The sequence below is a fragment of the Scatophagus argus genome, chromosome 13 (assembly GCF_020382885.2).
Source record: "Scatophagus argus isolate fScaArg1 chromosome 13, fScaArg1.pri, whole genome shotgun sequence".
NCBI classification, from domain to species: Eukaryota; Metazoa; Chordata; class Actinopteri; family Scatophagidae; genus Scatophagus; species Scatophagus argus.
The window spans coordinates 10,643,633-10,661,466 of NC_058505.1; the positions used below are offsets into that span (position 1 = coordinate 10,643,633).

General features: G+C 43.2%; 1 protein-coding gene across 5 annotated transcripts in view; it reads left to right on the forward strand.

Moving 5' to 3' along the window:
* LOC124068792 (zinc finger protein 521-like) overlaps positions 1–17,415 on the forward strand; it is a 90,034-nt gene extending 72,619 nt beyond the window's left edge. For all 5 annotated transcript variants that reach the window (XM_046407276.1, XM_046407278.1, XM_046407274.1 and 2 more), the window contains 2 exons: positions 5,358–5,473; positions 15,961–17,415. In XM_046407276.1, the coding sequence (XP_046263232.1) occupies positions 5,358–5,473; positions 15,961–15,990 (146 nt within the window). In that variant the 3' untranslated portion in view covers positions 15,991–17,415. The remainder of the gene's footprint in view (positions 1–5,357; positions 5,474–15,960) is intronic.
* Positions 17,416–17,834: the final 419 nt, after the last annotated feature.

A 17,834-nucleotide genomic window follows, 5' to 3' on the forward strand; every position in this document is an offset into this window, starting at 1 on the left:
ACTCTTTCTCCCTTCTCAGCTCTTTACTCTTCTTCACACTTTTTGGGTCCTCAGCTCATTTCTCTCTTTTGTGCTTCCTGCACGCCCCTTTATTCATCCGTTGCCCTAAACAACTTATTTGTCTCTCCTTCGGTTATTACATCAATTAACATCATTAGTTCACGTTTTGCGTTTTGCTCGGACACCTTTTTTTCACTTCTTTTTTTTTTACCTCTTCATCCTCCCCACCACTCAGCTCCTCATTCGTTTTCCTCATCGCTCTTTCTGTCCACTCCCCTCCCTCTACTCCGCTCTACTTCTCTCATTGCTGTTTTGGCCTTATCTCTCTTTTAGCAGAAGCCTATTGATATATCCCCACCCCGAATCCCCCTCCACCCCTCACAGGGGTCTGAGCATTTAATATACAGAGCATGCCTCCTTCATCTGAGCCTTCATTTTCCACCATCGGCTTTGACAGACAGGTCCCCCCTCTCCCTCCGCGTCCATATCGATCACAGCGCATGAGAGAGAAGGATGCTGGGAGGGAGAAGGGAGGAGGGAGAGACAGAGTACACCCTCAGGACAGTGGTCGCAGAGCAGACAGACAGATGGGCGAAGGGCTGTGGTGGTGGGGAAGGCAGACTGTGGAGGGTATGGATGGACTGAAAGGCCTCCCTCTGTTGGGGATGGAGGGGACAGACAGACTGTAGTCAGAGTACGCAGAGGAAAAGGAGGAACTCAGAGTTTGGCCGACAGCTGTCCTTGAATATATTTCTTCAAGTTGAGGCTGACATAAAGCAAAGAAAAGATACTACTTTTACTCCCCTAACATAAACTAACTAACTAGTGTTAGCAGGATTCATCTTACAGATTTCAGTGTTACTTTTAAGACATTGAAGTGTTTAGAAGTGTTTAGATCTTTTACTATCAATAAGGCAACGATAAAATATTGTATGAGCCCTTCATTAAAAGAATTTCCCTCATCTGTCTCCAAGAAATTATATTGATATACCGCTATTTGGCAAAAACAGTCACTCCGATTCTGATTTTTGTCAGCCTGATATAAGCATAAATGACAAAGAACGCCTCCGAAAAATGTTGCTGTGACACTGTGTCATTTGTTTTCCCCAAATATCTTTGAGTAAAGTGTAATGAACTTTTTAATGGTTATGTTTAGGTACTCAGCGTGTTTTGTTAAAAAGTTAAAAATACTGAAAACATCAGCAGCACAAGACAGGGTGTGATTATTTTATTCATATTTATCATTAAACCCCAGTCTTTTCTTTCTTTGATTTGCCCTTTTTTCCTTTCAAAGCTTAGCCAACCAAACCATGCATCTGACCCAGGATATAAAATAAAGTAAAAGTATAAAAGTATAAAAACATATCAATAGGCTACATTACTGCTCATATTTTACTGAATTCCTATGCTGTGCAATGCATCATATTCTATTCTGTATATTTAATATAAATATTCAAAGTAACATGGAGTAAAAAGTACAATATATCCCTCTGAAATGGGGCAGAGTAAAAGTATAAAGCCATGTTCTTAGTCCACATTTTGTTTTAGCCAATTTTATTTAGTCAGTGTGGATGAGATGCTGGGAATAAATAACTGCGTGCACTATTCCTAAAACTTTATTTACAGATTAAAAGGATCCGTATTGCAGACATAATGAGTTTGAACATAAAAGCAAAACTTTGATCAAACTAGGTGGTGGTGGTAATAACGGCTGGGTCAATGAGTTCAGTTGATTAACAAGGTTACTCTTTGTTTAAAAGATCCTCCCCACTCGGTGCCGATGTTTTAGTTTGATGTGCCCCCCTGTGACCCAAAACTCGGTGGGAGGCAGGGAGTGATTGTCATTCTTTGACATACCTGATTATCCTCAATCTAAATTGAAGGAAATGGAGAGAGGACCAAATAACACCGCAAAACAGACTGGAGGAAAGTATGGGGGAAAAGTAAGTCATAGACAGTAGATGAGGGGGAGACAAAATAGAGGAGAAAAGGAGACAAAACTTGGAGGAAGCCGAGAAGGTTGCAACTGGCAAGTTTGGATGTGAGATGAAAGCGGGAAAGAGAAGGAGGAAAAGAGAACTGTGCAGGGGAGGGAGGGTAAATGGAGAGAGGTCCATAAGCCCCTGGATGATGAGAGAGAGGCTGACTCTCCCAGGACAGATTTGACAGGTTTCAGAAGTGGGGGAGCCTGCAGCTAGAAGTGTCTGGCTGCACCCTTAGGAGCAGTGGTGAGGGCTGGTGTGGAAATTGTGATTGGGAATATGTGCTTAAGACAAACAAAACAGAAGAAAGTGTGCCTGATGAAAGTCATATGTGTGTATTTGTGTGTGCGTGTGCATGTGTGTAGGCTTTTCTTTTTCTTATGTCACAGCGTAAAGTACAAACTTGAGAAACTACGGGATGCTCTGCTCTCAAATCCACAAGAGTCTGACAAATACAGTAGTTTAATTGGCTTTCTATTTAGTTGTTGCCCACATCTGCGTGATGTTAGAATTAAAACATCCTACAGCCACAGAACTGACATGGGCTTAGTTTCAAGTGAAAATTAGTAGTTACCAGCTTATAGCTCTAAATCAACTTACACAGCCGACTTGTTTGTGTTGCCTCAGAACACTTGGATCAGCCCCTGCGTTGTGAACTCTCGGATTAAGCAGAAACGGACTCATGTAGGCTAGACGAATAAATAAATGAAAAGGAGAAAGGGGGGAAAAAGGATAAACTTTTTTTTTTCCTCCTTACACAAACAGCTTAGTATTGGTGCAGTGCAGCCTGCAGAGAGCACCACCCTGCCAAAATAAAGATGAGCTGGGGCCTGTAGTAAAGGAGACGTCTGCCATGGGCGGCCCCTGAGATCTAATCAGAGGGCTTAATATCCCCCACAGCGAGGAGACCTTGGCCCCTCAGCCCCCTCAGCCCTGACACCCCTGACGCCCAACCCGGCTCAGTGCTCTGTTCAGCTCTGCTCTGCTCTGGCTCCAATGCCAACAAACTCCACAAAGTTCCTCCTCTGTCTCTCTTCTCTCTCTCTCTCTCTCTCTCTCTTATGCTCTCTCATTCTCAGCAGGGAGAGACACAATGGCCAGCCACTGATCCTGTTTGGATGTGGTTTTGGATTATTTCTTCCCCGTTTCTCTCTGTCCTCATTTTAACCCTCTTGGAGCCTCTGTTCCTCCTCTAAATGGGCATTGCAATGGCATATTTCATATGTGACTCATGCTGCCAAATACCAATGCAATGTCCCCTCATTGCCCATTTCACTATATCCCTTTATTGCACGTTGCATGCTAATTTGAAGAATGATGATGAAGACAAAGACTCTTAATTTCAAATCTTGCCCTTAATTAAACGGTTACCACAATTTATATGAGCAAATGCTGACTTTTCCAATCATCTTTAGCAATTATAAAAATAAACCAAGCCTTTTAAAATGTCTAACTATATAAATTAGATAAAAAAAAAAAAAAAGTTGCTGAGCTTCCATTTACATCTTTGCCTTAAATGTCCATTCATTATTTATTGTGCTCACAGGAGATTTGTAGGTGCCATTAGTGCATTTTAGACTCTGGCACTCTAAATCATTGCCCGCTTGCAAATGAATGAATGCAGAGCTATAAATTGATAAACGTATAACTGATTGAATGTGTCTCTCACTGGAACTGGAACAGATACACATGTAAACAGTGAGAAACAGCTAACCTGACATGCCAGCTGTGTTTGGCCCTATTGTACAGTATTTGAAGGCCCCCCCAAGTCTCAGATCCATTTTTATTTTTGCTGTATTGACTTTTTCCTTCTCTAGCCAAAGACATAATGAAGGCTTCCTGCAGCTGCTGTGACCTGCTTCTGTACAGTATATGCAGACAAAACATAGCAAAAGAAAAAAAGCTATTGTTTATCAGCACTTTTTTTCCTGTCAGAGCATGTATTCCCAACAAAGAAAATTGTCATCATTTTTGGAGCATAATAGAGACACAAATGTGCATGATAGCGGAGGCCTTAACCTTCTGCGTAAATGTTTTGTAACAGACTGTAAAACCAGCCATCTATCTGAAATTATGTTTGCCTTCATATTGTTGTGGTCATTAGTTTCAGAAATGGACCATGGAGTTGTTGTTTGTTCATTAGAGGGGGTTTGTTCATTTCTGGTTAACATGCTGCCATGTTCCAGAGACAGCTGTCACCCAGGCATTAGCAGTCAGAAAGCATCACCGCAGTGCTTCTGTTTCGAATCTAAACTTTTATTTCCCAGGTCAGGAGTGTGACATTCAATGAAGCCGAGTGCGTCTCGAGTGTATGCAGCTCAATAATTAATAACCGCTCTCCCAGGTGAACTCAAATTGGGACACGATAATGTTGTAGAGCCCTGTCACGGGGCTGCAGCGACCCCAAAGCCATCTCCAACAGACACCTCACCTTTTGTGGCTGTGCTTTTTTTTTCCCCCCTCCCACTCCTTGTGGCCCCACGGTGCACACATTAGAAGAAAAGTTATTTTGAGCTGTAAGAAATTCAAATGAAGCCCCCACACGCTAACTTTTCCAGAGCATCCAGACCTTTGAGATTAGACAGCCATCCTTAAAGCACAGGGGTCCAGGATAACAAACGGCATGTTTGAAGTGCTCCTTGGAGAATGTAGACACACACACATGCACACACACACACACACACCGTCAAGATGCACACAATTGCATCCCTCTTTTCAGCGTGGACTATGGCTTAATTAAACCACAAACGTATGGTATATGTTTTAAGTGCCAGCGAGTTGTGTGTTTATATGATGGTGAATGTAGTCTGAGTCTGCATGAATAAGTAGTGCAACAACATGAATATTTATATTGTCAATATAATTAGCTATGTAGACTAATGGAGGCCATGTTTTGCACTTGAAGCCATGCCAATTTTTGTGGTTGTTTATTTTCTGGCTTGTTGTCCCAACAGTAGCACTAAATAAAGAGCATCATTATTCCCAAAACATTATACATTCACCAGCTCTAGTGCCATGAATATGACCACTCTAGTTTCACTGTTAACATCTAAATTGTTCTCTGTTTTTTTCAATTATATATTTCATAACAATGTTTTTTCTATTGTTGATGGTGAATTCATTTGCTTGTAATTAAGTAATTTTCCTTGCCATTTGACATAGCCTGTTTTCAGTTTTTATTCAGGCGGGCAGATGCAATTATGATTTTGCTTTTGCCCCCTTTGTGTAGGCAACAAGGCCCGACAGCCAGCAATACCAAGCAAAGAGGAGAGGCGTTTATAGACAGTTTATAAAAGTGATATGAAAATCTTTAAATTTTCACCCTAACTTGTTTTCTTTTCTTTTCCTGTGTCTCCTTCCCCTGTATATGAGCAGTGTTTGTCCACGCCAATAAGCTCCAGCAGCACATCTTCTCTGCCCACGGCCAGGAGGATAAGATCTACGACTGCTCGCAGTGCCCACAGAAGTTCTTCTTCCAGACCGAGTTACAGGTGAGCCTCGGGCTGGCGGAGCCAAAGGGCCACCAGCAGAAAGTACTACAGCTAATCATGCATGACAGCTTAACAAACACTAAACACCGCTCGCCGAGCTCCGGCTGTCCCCTCCGTCTCGACTGGGATGAGAGATTCAGAAGGAATTATTTCAGTCCGTTTCCAGAACTCATTTGTGATGTGCAGATATGATTTGATTTGCTTATTAGACCAGCAGAGCACTAAAATATCTGGAATTAGAGGATTAGTGGAATGTTCGTTTTTGAAGAGGTAATTACATGCAGTGCAGAGGCAAAAACACAGTTGAGTCAATATGCCTGCATCTCCCCTCCTAATCACAGAGGAGGCCTCATGGCTAAATATGAGCTTTGTCCTCTGGGAGACCATATCTGCCCTTCAACAAAGTTAGTAGTTGGACTTATGAACTCACAATGTTAGAGAGATAATCCATTTTCTAGCAATCTTTTCCTCTGGTCCTTGGAGAACCTGAAAAAAAAATGAAACAGACCTTATTATATTATTTCACAGTGGTGGTGTTTTCAGGCAGCTCTGTTGTGTTCAGGGGATCCTCTTCCGTACACATGGCGCACTTCTCATATCCAGACCTTTTTCTATTACCTTTTGAAACTGAATCATTTGAGTATGAGCAGACTACAACCAAACGTTTGATGCAATCACTGAAATAGTTCTTAATTCGCCTTAAAGCGCTGAGTGAAACCGCAGGGTGAAGCTTGGATTAGCAGCACTATGTATTAACAGGTAGCCAGAGGAAGTATCCAAGGCTTGGCCGCCCATTGATCAGCAATGATTTTCATATTGAGATTCAGGTTGTAAACATAGAGGCGTGTGTCTGCCAGGAGGAAGGTGAGTGCGATCATTATCTGCTGGTCATTTGAGCACCGCACCCATGAATAAAACAATCCGGCATCCAGCAACATGAAACTCCACCATGGAGAAGGTTATTTAACAAGCCTTGCGCTCCATCAAACTGCCAACGTGGAGTCTTTTCAATCGTGCCAAGGCCCCCTATTTATCACATTTTCATCTCTCATTGGCACGAGTGTTCTCTATATAGCAAGGATTGTTGCAGGTGCCAGTAAACAGTCTCAAATAACCTGGGGATGTTTTCCTACTTTTTTCATTTGACATTTTTTGGAAGGAAGTGATCTCCGCCTCCCGGAGGTGTTGTTTCATGCATGATTATATTGTTTTACACTCTGTGCGAAGAGACAAGGGTAGAACATGAAAGACCTATGGCACTTTGCTGTGAAACAGGGGGTTATGAAAGGAGAGCAGGAATGAGCTTAGGGGATAAGACAATCATTATGCTCAACCTGTGCCATGCTCTAAAGGTTGTCCCATGTGAGTGTATGCTCACACTCCCTCAAACACATGTAGTTTATATACTGGATGTGTCACATGTACTGTTCACATTCATGCAGTAAAATCCACAGTGTCAGGGTTTGTTAACGCAGTGATCGACTCAAAGTTTCCTGAAGTTTTGGGTTTTTTTCGATCCATCTTTGTTATAAGAGGAAACTCTTGTACTCAATGATGGATGTAAAATTTGCTTTTTTTAGTGTTTGTAGTTAAAGCCTTCAGCAAACAGTGCAGATTGGAGTCTTGTTTTTAGTTGTTGTTTGTTTGCGGTTGCCACTTCCCATGCATCACACTTCAAAATGTCTCACTGACACGGGGTAGTCGTTTGCCAGTCTTTCTGAAGAGGAGCTGTCTTCCAGCAGAGAGAGAAGTGGAAGCTCTCTCTTTTTGCCAGGTCTTCAGTTTGGAGTTTCTCCCTATTTCTCCCTGACACTCTGGCCCACTCACAGGCTGCCTGGGCTCCTCATCTCTCACAGTAGTCAGAGGGGTCAAAGGGCCAGTGCAAGCTGGGAGAAGGAGCTGCGAGAGGGAGAGCTGCCACGGCAGGTAAAGGGAAGCAGGAACGATATTTTATTAATTTGCTGCTGAGATCCTGAAACAGACCAAAGGCTGTGACAGGTATCCAGTGCACAGCTCCACACACACACACCCCCGCCGCCTCCCCCCGTGAACTCTACCCTGCGAGGGGCTAGCCAATTTTCGCCAGCCTGTCGAGATGGATGATGGGAGAGCATCCGTCTAATCAGCCCTCCCAGGACCCCCCGCCCAGCCGCCCCCCTCAGACTGGCCAGATTGACTGACTCCTGGGCCTGTGTGCCCCAGAATCCAGATTCCAAAAGAGAATAATCTCTCTTTCTCCCCCTCTCTCTCCCTCCATTTCTCTCTTTCCTCTTTCCTTTACAGACAAAAAAATAAGCACTGAGATGCATAGACCACCATTCCCCTCGAAACCCTCCAGAGGACTTCCCTCCACCATCACATAAGCTCACACAGACACCATCCTGTGCATTCCTCTCCCTCACCCCATTAAAATATAGAGCAAAGTCTAGATATTTCATGAGGCACTGATGGGGAGGGCAAGCAGGTTGGCTGTGTAGCATTCTCACTGACCCTTAACCACTGCCCACCCCCTGTGCAACAAGGAGATACGGCATTACTGCATCCTGTCATCCAAATGATATCCACTGCTCTGTCATTTTAAGAAAGAGTTGCCCTCTTAAGAAAAAGAAAATCTTCTGGGTTCCAGAGAAGGCCACATTGCAATGTGAAACTTGATAATAAACTTCCTTTTCCCTTTGCGTTGGCTTCAGATACAGTGGCTTTTCACATTTGCGAAAGGAACTGAGCCACTTACAGCGCTGCTAGGCTGGATTAATTAGTCAGATTCATTAACTGATGGATGTGCAGTATTAGCCACAGCTTAAATCTGACATTTCTCTGAGTGCTGAGTGCATTTGTGAAGAAGCACACAAGTTCAGCTCCTCCAGCGATGTGGTGTAGCTACTGGAGGGCTGCAGTCTCTCCCAATGATCCCAATTCCTCCAAAGACAAGACAATGAGATTGAAGTTACACAACAGTGAAGATGACATTTTCTGCGTGAGATTCCCTTGTTCCGTTTAAGCTAGGCTGTCTTTTTTTTTTTTTTTTCTTACCCCTCCATCCTCCAATTTCATTATCATTCCTTGGAAGTGACACGAGATTGTAAGTCATGTGTTAAGTCGACAGAGGAGTGGAAGGATTGTGGTACTGTATGACTTCTCCCTCTCCTCAGACGCCCGCAGGACACGTACCTTAATTGGAGTGTCTTTTAAAAGGATTCCTTCAAAGACAATTCAGAGCTCCCTGGCCTTAATGAGTGCTGAAAGTGACAAGAGCACATCTGCATCATGTTCTACTTCCCCACACAAATGAGATTCTCTTCTCCCCGTGTGATAGCTATTATTGCCAAGCTGTGACCAATTCCACTGTTTTAATTAAGCATATTTATAGGCTTCATGGTCAGCAGGTGTAAACAGCAATGCATGTCACAATGTCCGTCTAAGACAGAAAACGGAGAGAGAAAGTGAGAGATGGACAGTTGCGCAGAAAGGACAGAATAGGAAAGAGAGAGAGTATGAAGTGGAAATGGGTTAATTACAGCGTTTTTAAGATATAATAATGCATGAAGTTACTGAAGTTGGGTCTATGAATGATGGCTCTTCAAAACAACATTTTATGCAGTTCTTTACTTCCTTCCTTTTCATGAAATCTTCAGTATGAAGCACAGACTCCTAATTCCCCCGAAGTTTTTCTTTTTTTTTTCATGAATTTTAAAATATGCCCCCAAAAACGCCCTAACTGCCCCGCGTCCCAAAAGTGTCGCACAAAAGCAAAGCTTCGCGTGTTTGTCCCTAAGTGGCTCTCATATTCTCTGAATATCTTGATCTGCCAAATATGACAGCTCTTCAAGCTTTTGAAAGTTGTATATATATATTTTTTTCCCTTTTATATGACAACTTGTTTTCTTCTTCATCACCCCAGGTGCTCAGAATTCTGTCACCAAAAAAAAACTGCACTACAAAATAAAAGAACAATGAATTAGAAAAAAAAAAGGTTTGCTTGTGAGGCGCCATCATTAATATTTAAGCTTATTTATAATTATGTACAACACTGTACACACACTGTAAATGGGGACATAAACACCTTTAGATAACTAGTGATGTATCACAATAGTGGTGTTCTAGTTTTGTAGGTGGATCAGAATTAGACAGCATGACAGACCTAATGATCCTGGGAGGATATTCTCTTTCTCAGTGTGTGTGTGTATACATCTGTGTGCGTGCTGTATGTATTTGTCTTTGTGTCTGTCTCTCCCAGGGTCTGATATGTGCATGCAAACACATTGTCTGGAGGGAGACATGACAAAAACTCCCAGAAGCCTTTGAGCTGTTCTTTTTTTCTTTTTCCTGTGTTGCACCACTGGGGAAAGTTAAATCCAAACAAAGAGAAGACGCTTGGCGTACTGTGCTAGAATCCATCACCGGATCTCTCCCTCAAACACGTCTCCTTTACTTTTCTTAGTTGACTTTTTCAACAACTTTGATAAATGCCATTTTAAGTACTTCTCACGAAATTCACTACAGGTTTAATTTACTGCCTGTAGTGATTTGATTTCCAAGTATCTGTTATGCTGTTGATGTTAGCACAATGCAGCAGAGGCCAAAATAAACAGCATTAGAACAATTATTCCCTCTTGAATTCTATATTCACACTGCAACTGCAAAGTAATTTGATGGTGAATGACACCGATCAATTAAAAGCTAATTTTCTGATCCGCTCCTCCTTTTCAGTGGGAAAACATGAGAGAGCACATCGACTCTTGCCTTCCCATAGAAGTGTGGAAATGCAAGAGAAAATTTAGTCCTCAAAAATCTCTGCATTTGTGAAGTGGCATATCTAGTAGTGAGGGGGAGGTGGGGGGGTGGGGGACGCTCTGTAGCATCCCTAGTCAAAGTCTGTCCCTGACTGAAGTGGTTAAATGTGAGAGTAATTGTGTTTTGTTTCTGGGACTGACATGTGGAACCCCATGGACCCCATCTCCCTCCCAGTGACAGGCAGAGATCCTCCCCCTTCGCTCTGTCTAATTAGAGGATGTAGCCCAGGGCTCATGTCCCAGGAAGACCCATCCCCCTCCCAAGATGGCTCCCCTAAGAAAGCCCTTAATTGGGTTCTTTAGTCATAGTCTTCATTTTGGCTGGAAAGGCATCTGTGTGTTGCTATCACGTCAGAATACAGTTTGTATCGCTCTCTTGTGTTTTTTTTCCTTCCTCCTTTCCCCCCCCTCTCTCGCTGGCCCTCTCTCTATTGCTTCCCCTCTCTCCCTCCATCTCCCACTCTCTCCTCACTTAATGAGGCCCCATAATAACACAGCAGTTGTGCAGTTGTTTTGCTACCTCAGTCAAACAGCAGGATCACTGCATAGTGTGTTTCTAGTACCATTCACTTGTCTACTTAGACAGGGTAATGAGTATCATTTGGAGCTACAAAGCACCAGCCCACAAAAAGGGTGGTCCGTCATCTCTGGTTACACCTCAGAAGCATTTGGTTGTGGTAGTTAGATGTCTAATCAAAGCATTTCAAACATTATGGATTTATTATATATTTTTACAAGTGTTCAGTGCGAAAATGACCGGACGCAAAATGACACACATGGAAAACATTAAAATCCATTACTGTTGTCAACTCCACCCTAGCCTGGTGCTGTTACTGTATGACCATGACTCCCTGGGCACCTCACTTCAAATAAGACAGTCTGTTACCAAGGAGACCAAGGCCGGTTGTGGCACAACAGTGTTTGGGGTCAACCCTCCCTACGGCCTGATAAGTGATGACTGTGGAGAATGCCAACTGCCGTATTATTTATTTATTTCATTGTGTTCTTCATTGGCTAAACTAGCCAGCAGTAAGCCTGGCCTGAGGTCAAAGCAGGAAAGGATTACTCCCTCAGTGGACTGGTCAACAGTAGGGAATGCACAAGAGGAAGACTGAGTCAATACTGGACAGAGTTCAACACACCACTGAACATCAGGCTAGAATGCAGCACTCTTGTCTTCCTTCATAGCTTTGGAACGATGAAAACGCAAGGTGGCAAAGAGTTTTCACCGAGACACAACGGGGTCGATATTGATTAAGGTCCATTGTTCATCTTTCAGTCATTACGCAAACATAAATTAGCTTAAGTTTCCAAGTGATTTCATTACTTTAAGTTACCCTGCAGCTTGGAGCCTCGAAGAAAGACCACAGGTTCTTTGTTTTAGTATCGTTTGATGATGTTCTCTTTTGCGTTAATTAAATTCCTGAGTGATGAGTACGGGTACGCACAGGTCTCAGTGGTTTTGTGCACACTCCCCGTGCTCCAGATGCAGACTTACTGTAATGTCAGCCATGCAGGGTAAGAGAGAAACTCGGCACAGTCTGATAAGACTTTTAATAAGAGCTTAGAGGGGGATGTTTACAGTTTGGCTGTCCCTTCAATTTTTTTTGGATTATAGATAAACTAAACAAGACATTTTAGCCAAAGGGTTTAAAATGAATCTGCTTAACTCTTCTAACTAAGTAGTTTCTTTAATGAGCAATTTTAGCCTGCTGTAAGATTTGCTTGGGTCACGACGGCAAATTAATGTTTTGCTGTAGGACCAGCACATCAACAAGAAATATCGCTGAAATGTGTCTTCATTCTTTGAATAATCATTAACTAATACAAAATCTCTATTATTTTTTTACATAGTGCTATAACTTTTTGTAAGCAAAAAAGTAAAAAATTAAATTACAATGCTGGCCAAACATCATTATTATTATTATTATTACTGCTATTCTATATGCCATGGCATACAGCATAACTGTAATAATCTGTTTCATGTTCCTGTTGGCTTTTTGTGTACCTTTTTGGACCATGAAACAATTAAGAAAAGTAATACAGATCAGTCACATTTAAGTTTAGTTTGTTTGTAAACATTATTCATTTCCATGCAGTGAATATAGTATATAAGCACCAGCAAATTTCTAGAATAGAAAGATACAGCACTTTTAATTTGAGGACTGCATAATGTGACAGATTCTGTCCATGTCACTTGTGTAAACTGCACATTGTTTTGTTTCTTTGGGAAGCCTTGAAAAGACTATGGTTTAAAAGGTCGTTATTGCTCACTCAACTCTGTAACCACTCCATAAAGCCCAGGTTTAATGTTACGTGCTGGATAACACCAGGTGGAAGAGCAGACACAATGTAATTATTGTAACATGTGCTCTGCAGGTATTAACATTATGCTAATCAAAGATTGTTAGCGTTACAATTAAGCTTTACATCTTCTCTCTGTGATGTTGGACAATGTGAGGATTGTCTTTAATTCAGCGGGATCAGATGAAAGAGAGAATGTGTCTGTTGGTCCACTGGCCTTCCTTTGCAGAGCTGATGTAAGAGATGCACCTCTGTTGCCTCACTGGAGACCGGGTGCTATCGATGGAGACCAGAGCAATGGGGAACGACATAAAGAATGATTAGTTAATAAATCAACTCCCCAGCCTCCTTGCACTTTCCTACTCTCTGCTCTTCCCCAATCGTTCCCCATTTTTTCCCTTCACCCTCTCCCTCTCTGCAGCAGCATTAAATTCATAAGACATGTTGCACCTGTTTGCATGGGTACACAAGACCCCTGCCGGATGTTCCCCCTCCTCTTCCACTACCCCTGAGGGCGTTGCAGTAGGGTGATGTAATCAGATGAAAGGGTTGGTTTAACGGTGGCACAGAGCCGGTGAGAGAATAGAAGAGGAGGAAGAGGCTCACTCCAAGCCAATGCAGCCAGTCTTCATAAGGGAGAAGCGGGTGCGCATTATTGATCAGAGCAAAATTTAATTTAGTGGAGAATTGACTGCTATGGTTTACCTGAACACTGCTGGTAACTGGGCCCTGCAGCAGGCCTGTGTGGCCAGCAGGTGGTTGAAAGGATCGAGGAGGAGATTAAGGGTTGGATAGAAGGGAAGGAAATGGATGATAAGGGGAATGGCAGAGTTTCAGGGGGAATAGGATGGCATTGAAGGAGGGAGTCAGGATGAGAGCTAAAAGGCTTAATGGAGGGCATCTAATCCTAAATTGCAGTGATTCTGGTGTGACACCATTAGTGACATCCTTCTTGCCGAGGTAGTGGACTTTTTGGTCATTTTCTTGTATAAGATGTGAATTATGTGTTTCACATCTAATTTGACATTTGTGGTTGGGCACTGTAGGTATTTAACTTACACAGCGTTGGTGCAGAGGTACTTGAAAAACCTGACAAGGATGAAGATTGGAAAGTGAATTTCCCCTCTCCCTCCCTCCCACCTTCCATACTCATACACAGAACAGTTTATAGCTACTCTGTAGAGTTCAGTATCCACAGAGATAAAGGTATCAGTTTCATTTTCTTTTAACGCCCCACCACCACCACCCCCCTTTCTCTATTTCCCTTTCGTCTGCATGGCTGCCATAGCCACTGAAGTCGTTTAACACCGTCCTTGAGAAAGCCCTCAGTGAGAAAACTCCTGGCATGTTTAAGGAAAAGGTAGAATGCAGTGTGTGTCAGACAGAGCTGGGACATGCAGTGGGGGGAGCCATTCCCCAGAGGGGTTATTTTCCCCTCTAATAGCTGTTACGAGCCCTACATTATATCCAAGGAGCTACGTTCCTTTGGGGTCCACAGACACACACACACACACAGAAACAGACACACACACACACACACACAGAAACAGACACACACACACACACCTAGACGCACTGGCAAACTCACACAAAGACATGCACACTCAGTTGAGCACAATTTTTTTCTCTCTGTTTCTCTGTCTTCCACTCACACACACACACACATACACACAGTCCTAGCCGCTTTGCTCTCCTCGTGTCAATATCCTGCCATTTGAAGTCACGTACTGCAGGGGCTTCTGGGAGTCGCCGAGGAGCCAGGCTGACGGGTAATGGGCCGCATTCATTAATAAGGTTGCTGTGCTCCTGTCCCTCCTCAGCAACGCCAAGGATGTCTTCACCGGGGGGTAGGGGGTTGGTGGAGTGTGTGTGTGTGTGTGTGTGTGTGTGTGTGTGTGTGTGTGTGTTGGGGGGAGAGAGAGAGAGAGAGAGAGAGAGAGAGAGAGAGAGAGAGAGAGAGGGATCGTCCCATGGGGAGTCTCCTCCCAGACTCACTTAAAGGAGCTTTATTTCAGCAACAGAGGAGAGAGGGAAGCAGAGGAGCTGTCCGGGGCCGCCTCTTTAAAAAAGAGAGAGCAGGGCCCAGGCGAGCCACACTAACCCTTACAGGGGTCACACTCCTGCTCCCCGTCAAACAGCTTATTACCCCACCTGTCGAGAAGTAATCGCCCTAGCTGAAAGGAAAGCTGTCGAGGTGTTTAAATGCTTTATATGGAGGCAGCTGAAAGGGTAAAGAGGGAAGGAATGAATGCAAGGGAAGGCTAATAGTCATCTCCTAGCGCTGCTCGAGGGATTGTGCACCAACAGAACTGAAGGTGACTGCTTTGGTAAACCTTCTCACTCAGGTTGCAGTAATCGTTTTAGACTGTCTCTTTCTTTATCTCTTTTTTAAAGCCAGTTAAGTATGTGTCACTTATTTCTGTGTCTACAGTATGTGCACAACAAAATGTATGGGTGCACTGGGGTGTGTGTGTATTTGTGTGTGTGTGCATGCATGCGTGCTGATGACTCTGTGACAGGTGTGTCTAGTCCATGCCAGTTTAGAGAGTCCTAGGCCGTGTTTTAAACAGAGCGCAGCAAGTGGGGCATGTAGTTTGCATTAAAGGGATTAGCAGTCACTTCAAAAGATGACCTGGATTCAGCCCACCAGGGACACCAGTTACACACCCCCTGGTCCACACTCCCTTTAAAGAAGCTGGCACAGCTGCCCCACTACAACCACTCTCAACGGTCTGTGTGTGTGCGCGCATAAATTTGGGAGATACAGCAAAACAGAGTGATATTGTCAGCTTGTTATCCTGTCATAGAAAATTGTGCACCATTACGTATTCACTGCAGTGCAGAGGATCAAATCATCAACGGCCTCACCTGCACTCAACTTCTCAACTTCTTTTTTCTGCCGCTGTACATTTGCAGCGTATTCAATACATGTAGGTGCTGGATAAACAAGACTCCCACGATGATATTCCATCAGGTGTGTCAGTGCCTTGTTATGGATTTGTTTCCATGGACACAGACTTTGATCGGGAGGCAGCATTTCGGAGGAATGGGATGTTATCTGTCAGTGGTCTTGTGCCTTTGTGTTACGCCAACACTTAACTATGCTTAATCCCAAAGCCGACTGCTATTGATCTGCACACAGATTTGACTCATGTGCAAGTTAATTGGATCTGGATAATGACATGATGTTCAAATGCCAAGATAATCAGAAGATGGTGCTTGTCAATCATATCTTAACATTTAAGATTTATTTCAAGGTGTAAAACATTAGTGTTCCCTATGGAAGATGAATAATGTTCCCATGTCCTGAATGAAAGGGAAGGAACATGAAAGCTCTGTTTGTTGTGCGTGCTCATAATGTTTCTCCTGTTTCTTCTTGTGTCCTTGCAGAACCACACATTGACTCAGCACAGCAGCTAACATGGCAAAGATCAGCGCCGTGGCCCAGAACGAGAATCACATGACGTGGAGAATAATGTCTGACCACCAATTACCGTCGGTGCAGTTTCCCACTGACTGTTTTGCACTGAACTTTCGATTCAGCTACAACACAAGGAACCGTGCCACAGCAAGAAAAAAAGAAAAGCAAAGCAAAGAAAATAAAAGAAACAGGGGGAAAGAGTGTAAAAGTACCCTCTCTGTTCTTTAGTAACCATTATTTCAAAAAGAAAGAAAAAAGCCAACTTGTTTGTACATAGAATTCTTCATGTGTTGCTTAACTACAGCTATATTGCAATCTTATACAGTATTTGCCAGTGTACAGTTCAAAATGTTTGTCCAGAAAGAAAGGGGGAAAAAAGAACAATGACATTGTCAATCAGACCAGATGGGACGCAAACACTTGTGTAAAGGAGAAACTGAGAGAGCAGGAAGCTGTAGGAACCGGCAAGTGTTGTCAGGAGGACTCTTTTCATCAGCGACACTCCTACTGCGCAGTATGTCACTCTGTATCCTGACATGGTCAGTCATTACGGGATAGAAGAGCTTGATTCACCAGCATTGGCTGAGATCTTGTCCGTGTGTCCATCGTAACATGGCTGCCAGAGGACCAGCTGAGAACAGCGGTGCGACTAATCTGCGCTGCCTGCACTGGAGTTCAGACGAGAGGCAGGAAAAAAAAGAAAAAAAGACAAGAGAGAACAGAAAAACAGGACAGGATGCTGATATATGCAAACGCAGTGACACAGATTTGGAAAAGGCTAGTTCCTCTGGTTGGCTCGTGAACAGAGGCGTGAAGCTCCCATGTGGCTCTCAGAGCATGGGGAAATCTCCAGCCCACTGACTCAACCTGTACATTTCTGTTGTTAATGTTTACTGCTCGTTGAAGCCTGGAGATTACTGGAATTTTTTTTTTTTCCTTTATGTTTTGTTATCGCTGCATATTTTTTCGCAGTGGGGGAGTTAATCCATCCGGATTTGGGGTCATGAAGACTGAACACAATTTCAGTCTGTCTCGGGGATATACCGTAGTTACTAAACTCCATCCCTGGCTCTCCTGGAGAGTGCCCAAGTACTCCTCTTGTTGCTTTGCAGTGTCCCATTGCCCTCTGCTCAAGCTGGAAGCCACTGCGGCATCATACGAAACTTTAAACCATTCTGTCATGTAAATGTTTTGCATTCATTGAACCTGAAATGCACTTTTGTATAAAACTTTAATGTTTTGACATTTTGATTGAGAATTGTTCGTACACAGTTTACAGGAAATCACCATCTCCTGCAGCAAAAGGACAGTTATCTCTGATGTTATTAAAATGTATTGTACAAATATGGAGTTCTGTATTTGGCAGACCTCGTTTTTTGTGTTGCACATGTGATGAAAATATTAAAAACTGTATGAGGAAACGGCTTCTGTGTACCTTCATTATCTGTCTAAAATAGACTACTGTGTGTGTGTGGGTGTGTGTGTGTGTGTGTGTGTGTGTAAAGACAATTAACCCATCAGACAAGACCTATGACAGCATAAACACGATCATCATCAAAAGCTTACACTGCTTTTTTCCTCTTGTATCAAATTGCATCCTATTTTCCTCACTCCCTTGTGGCTCTTGCTAACAAACATCTGAGCATCTTGAGGGAGGTCTATGTTATTAATGACTCCATTACCCATCACCCTGTGCGGTCCCATTCTACACACCCTTGCGCTAGGTCTATTTAGGGAGCCTCCAGCTCTCCGGGAGACAGAGGAAAAGATTCTTCTGCCTTTGCCGAATGGGACAAAACCCATGCAACAACATCTGTCTGTCCCAGCGAATGATTCATCAATT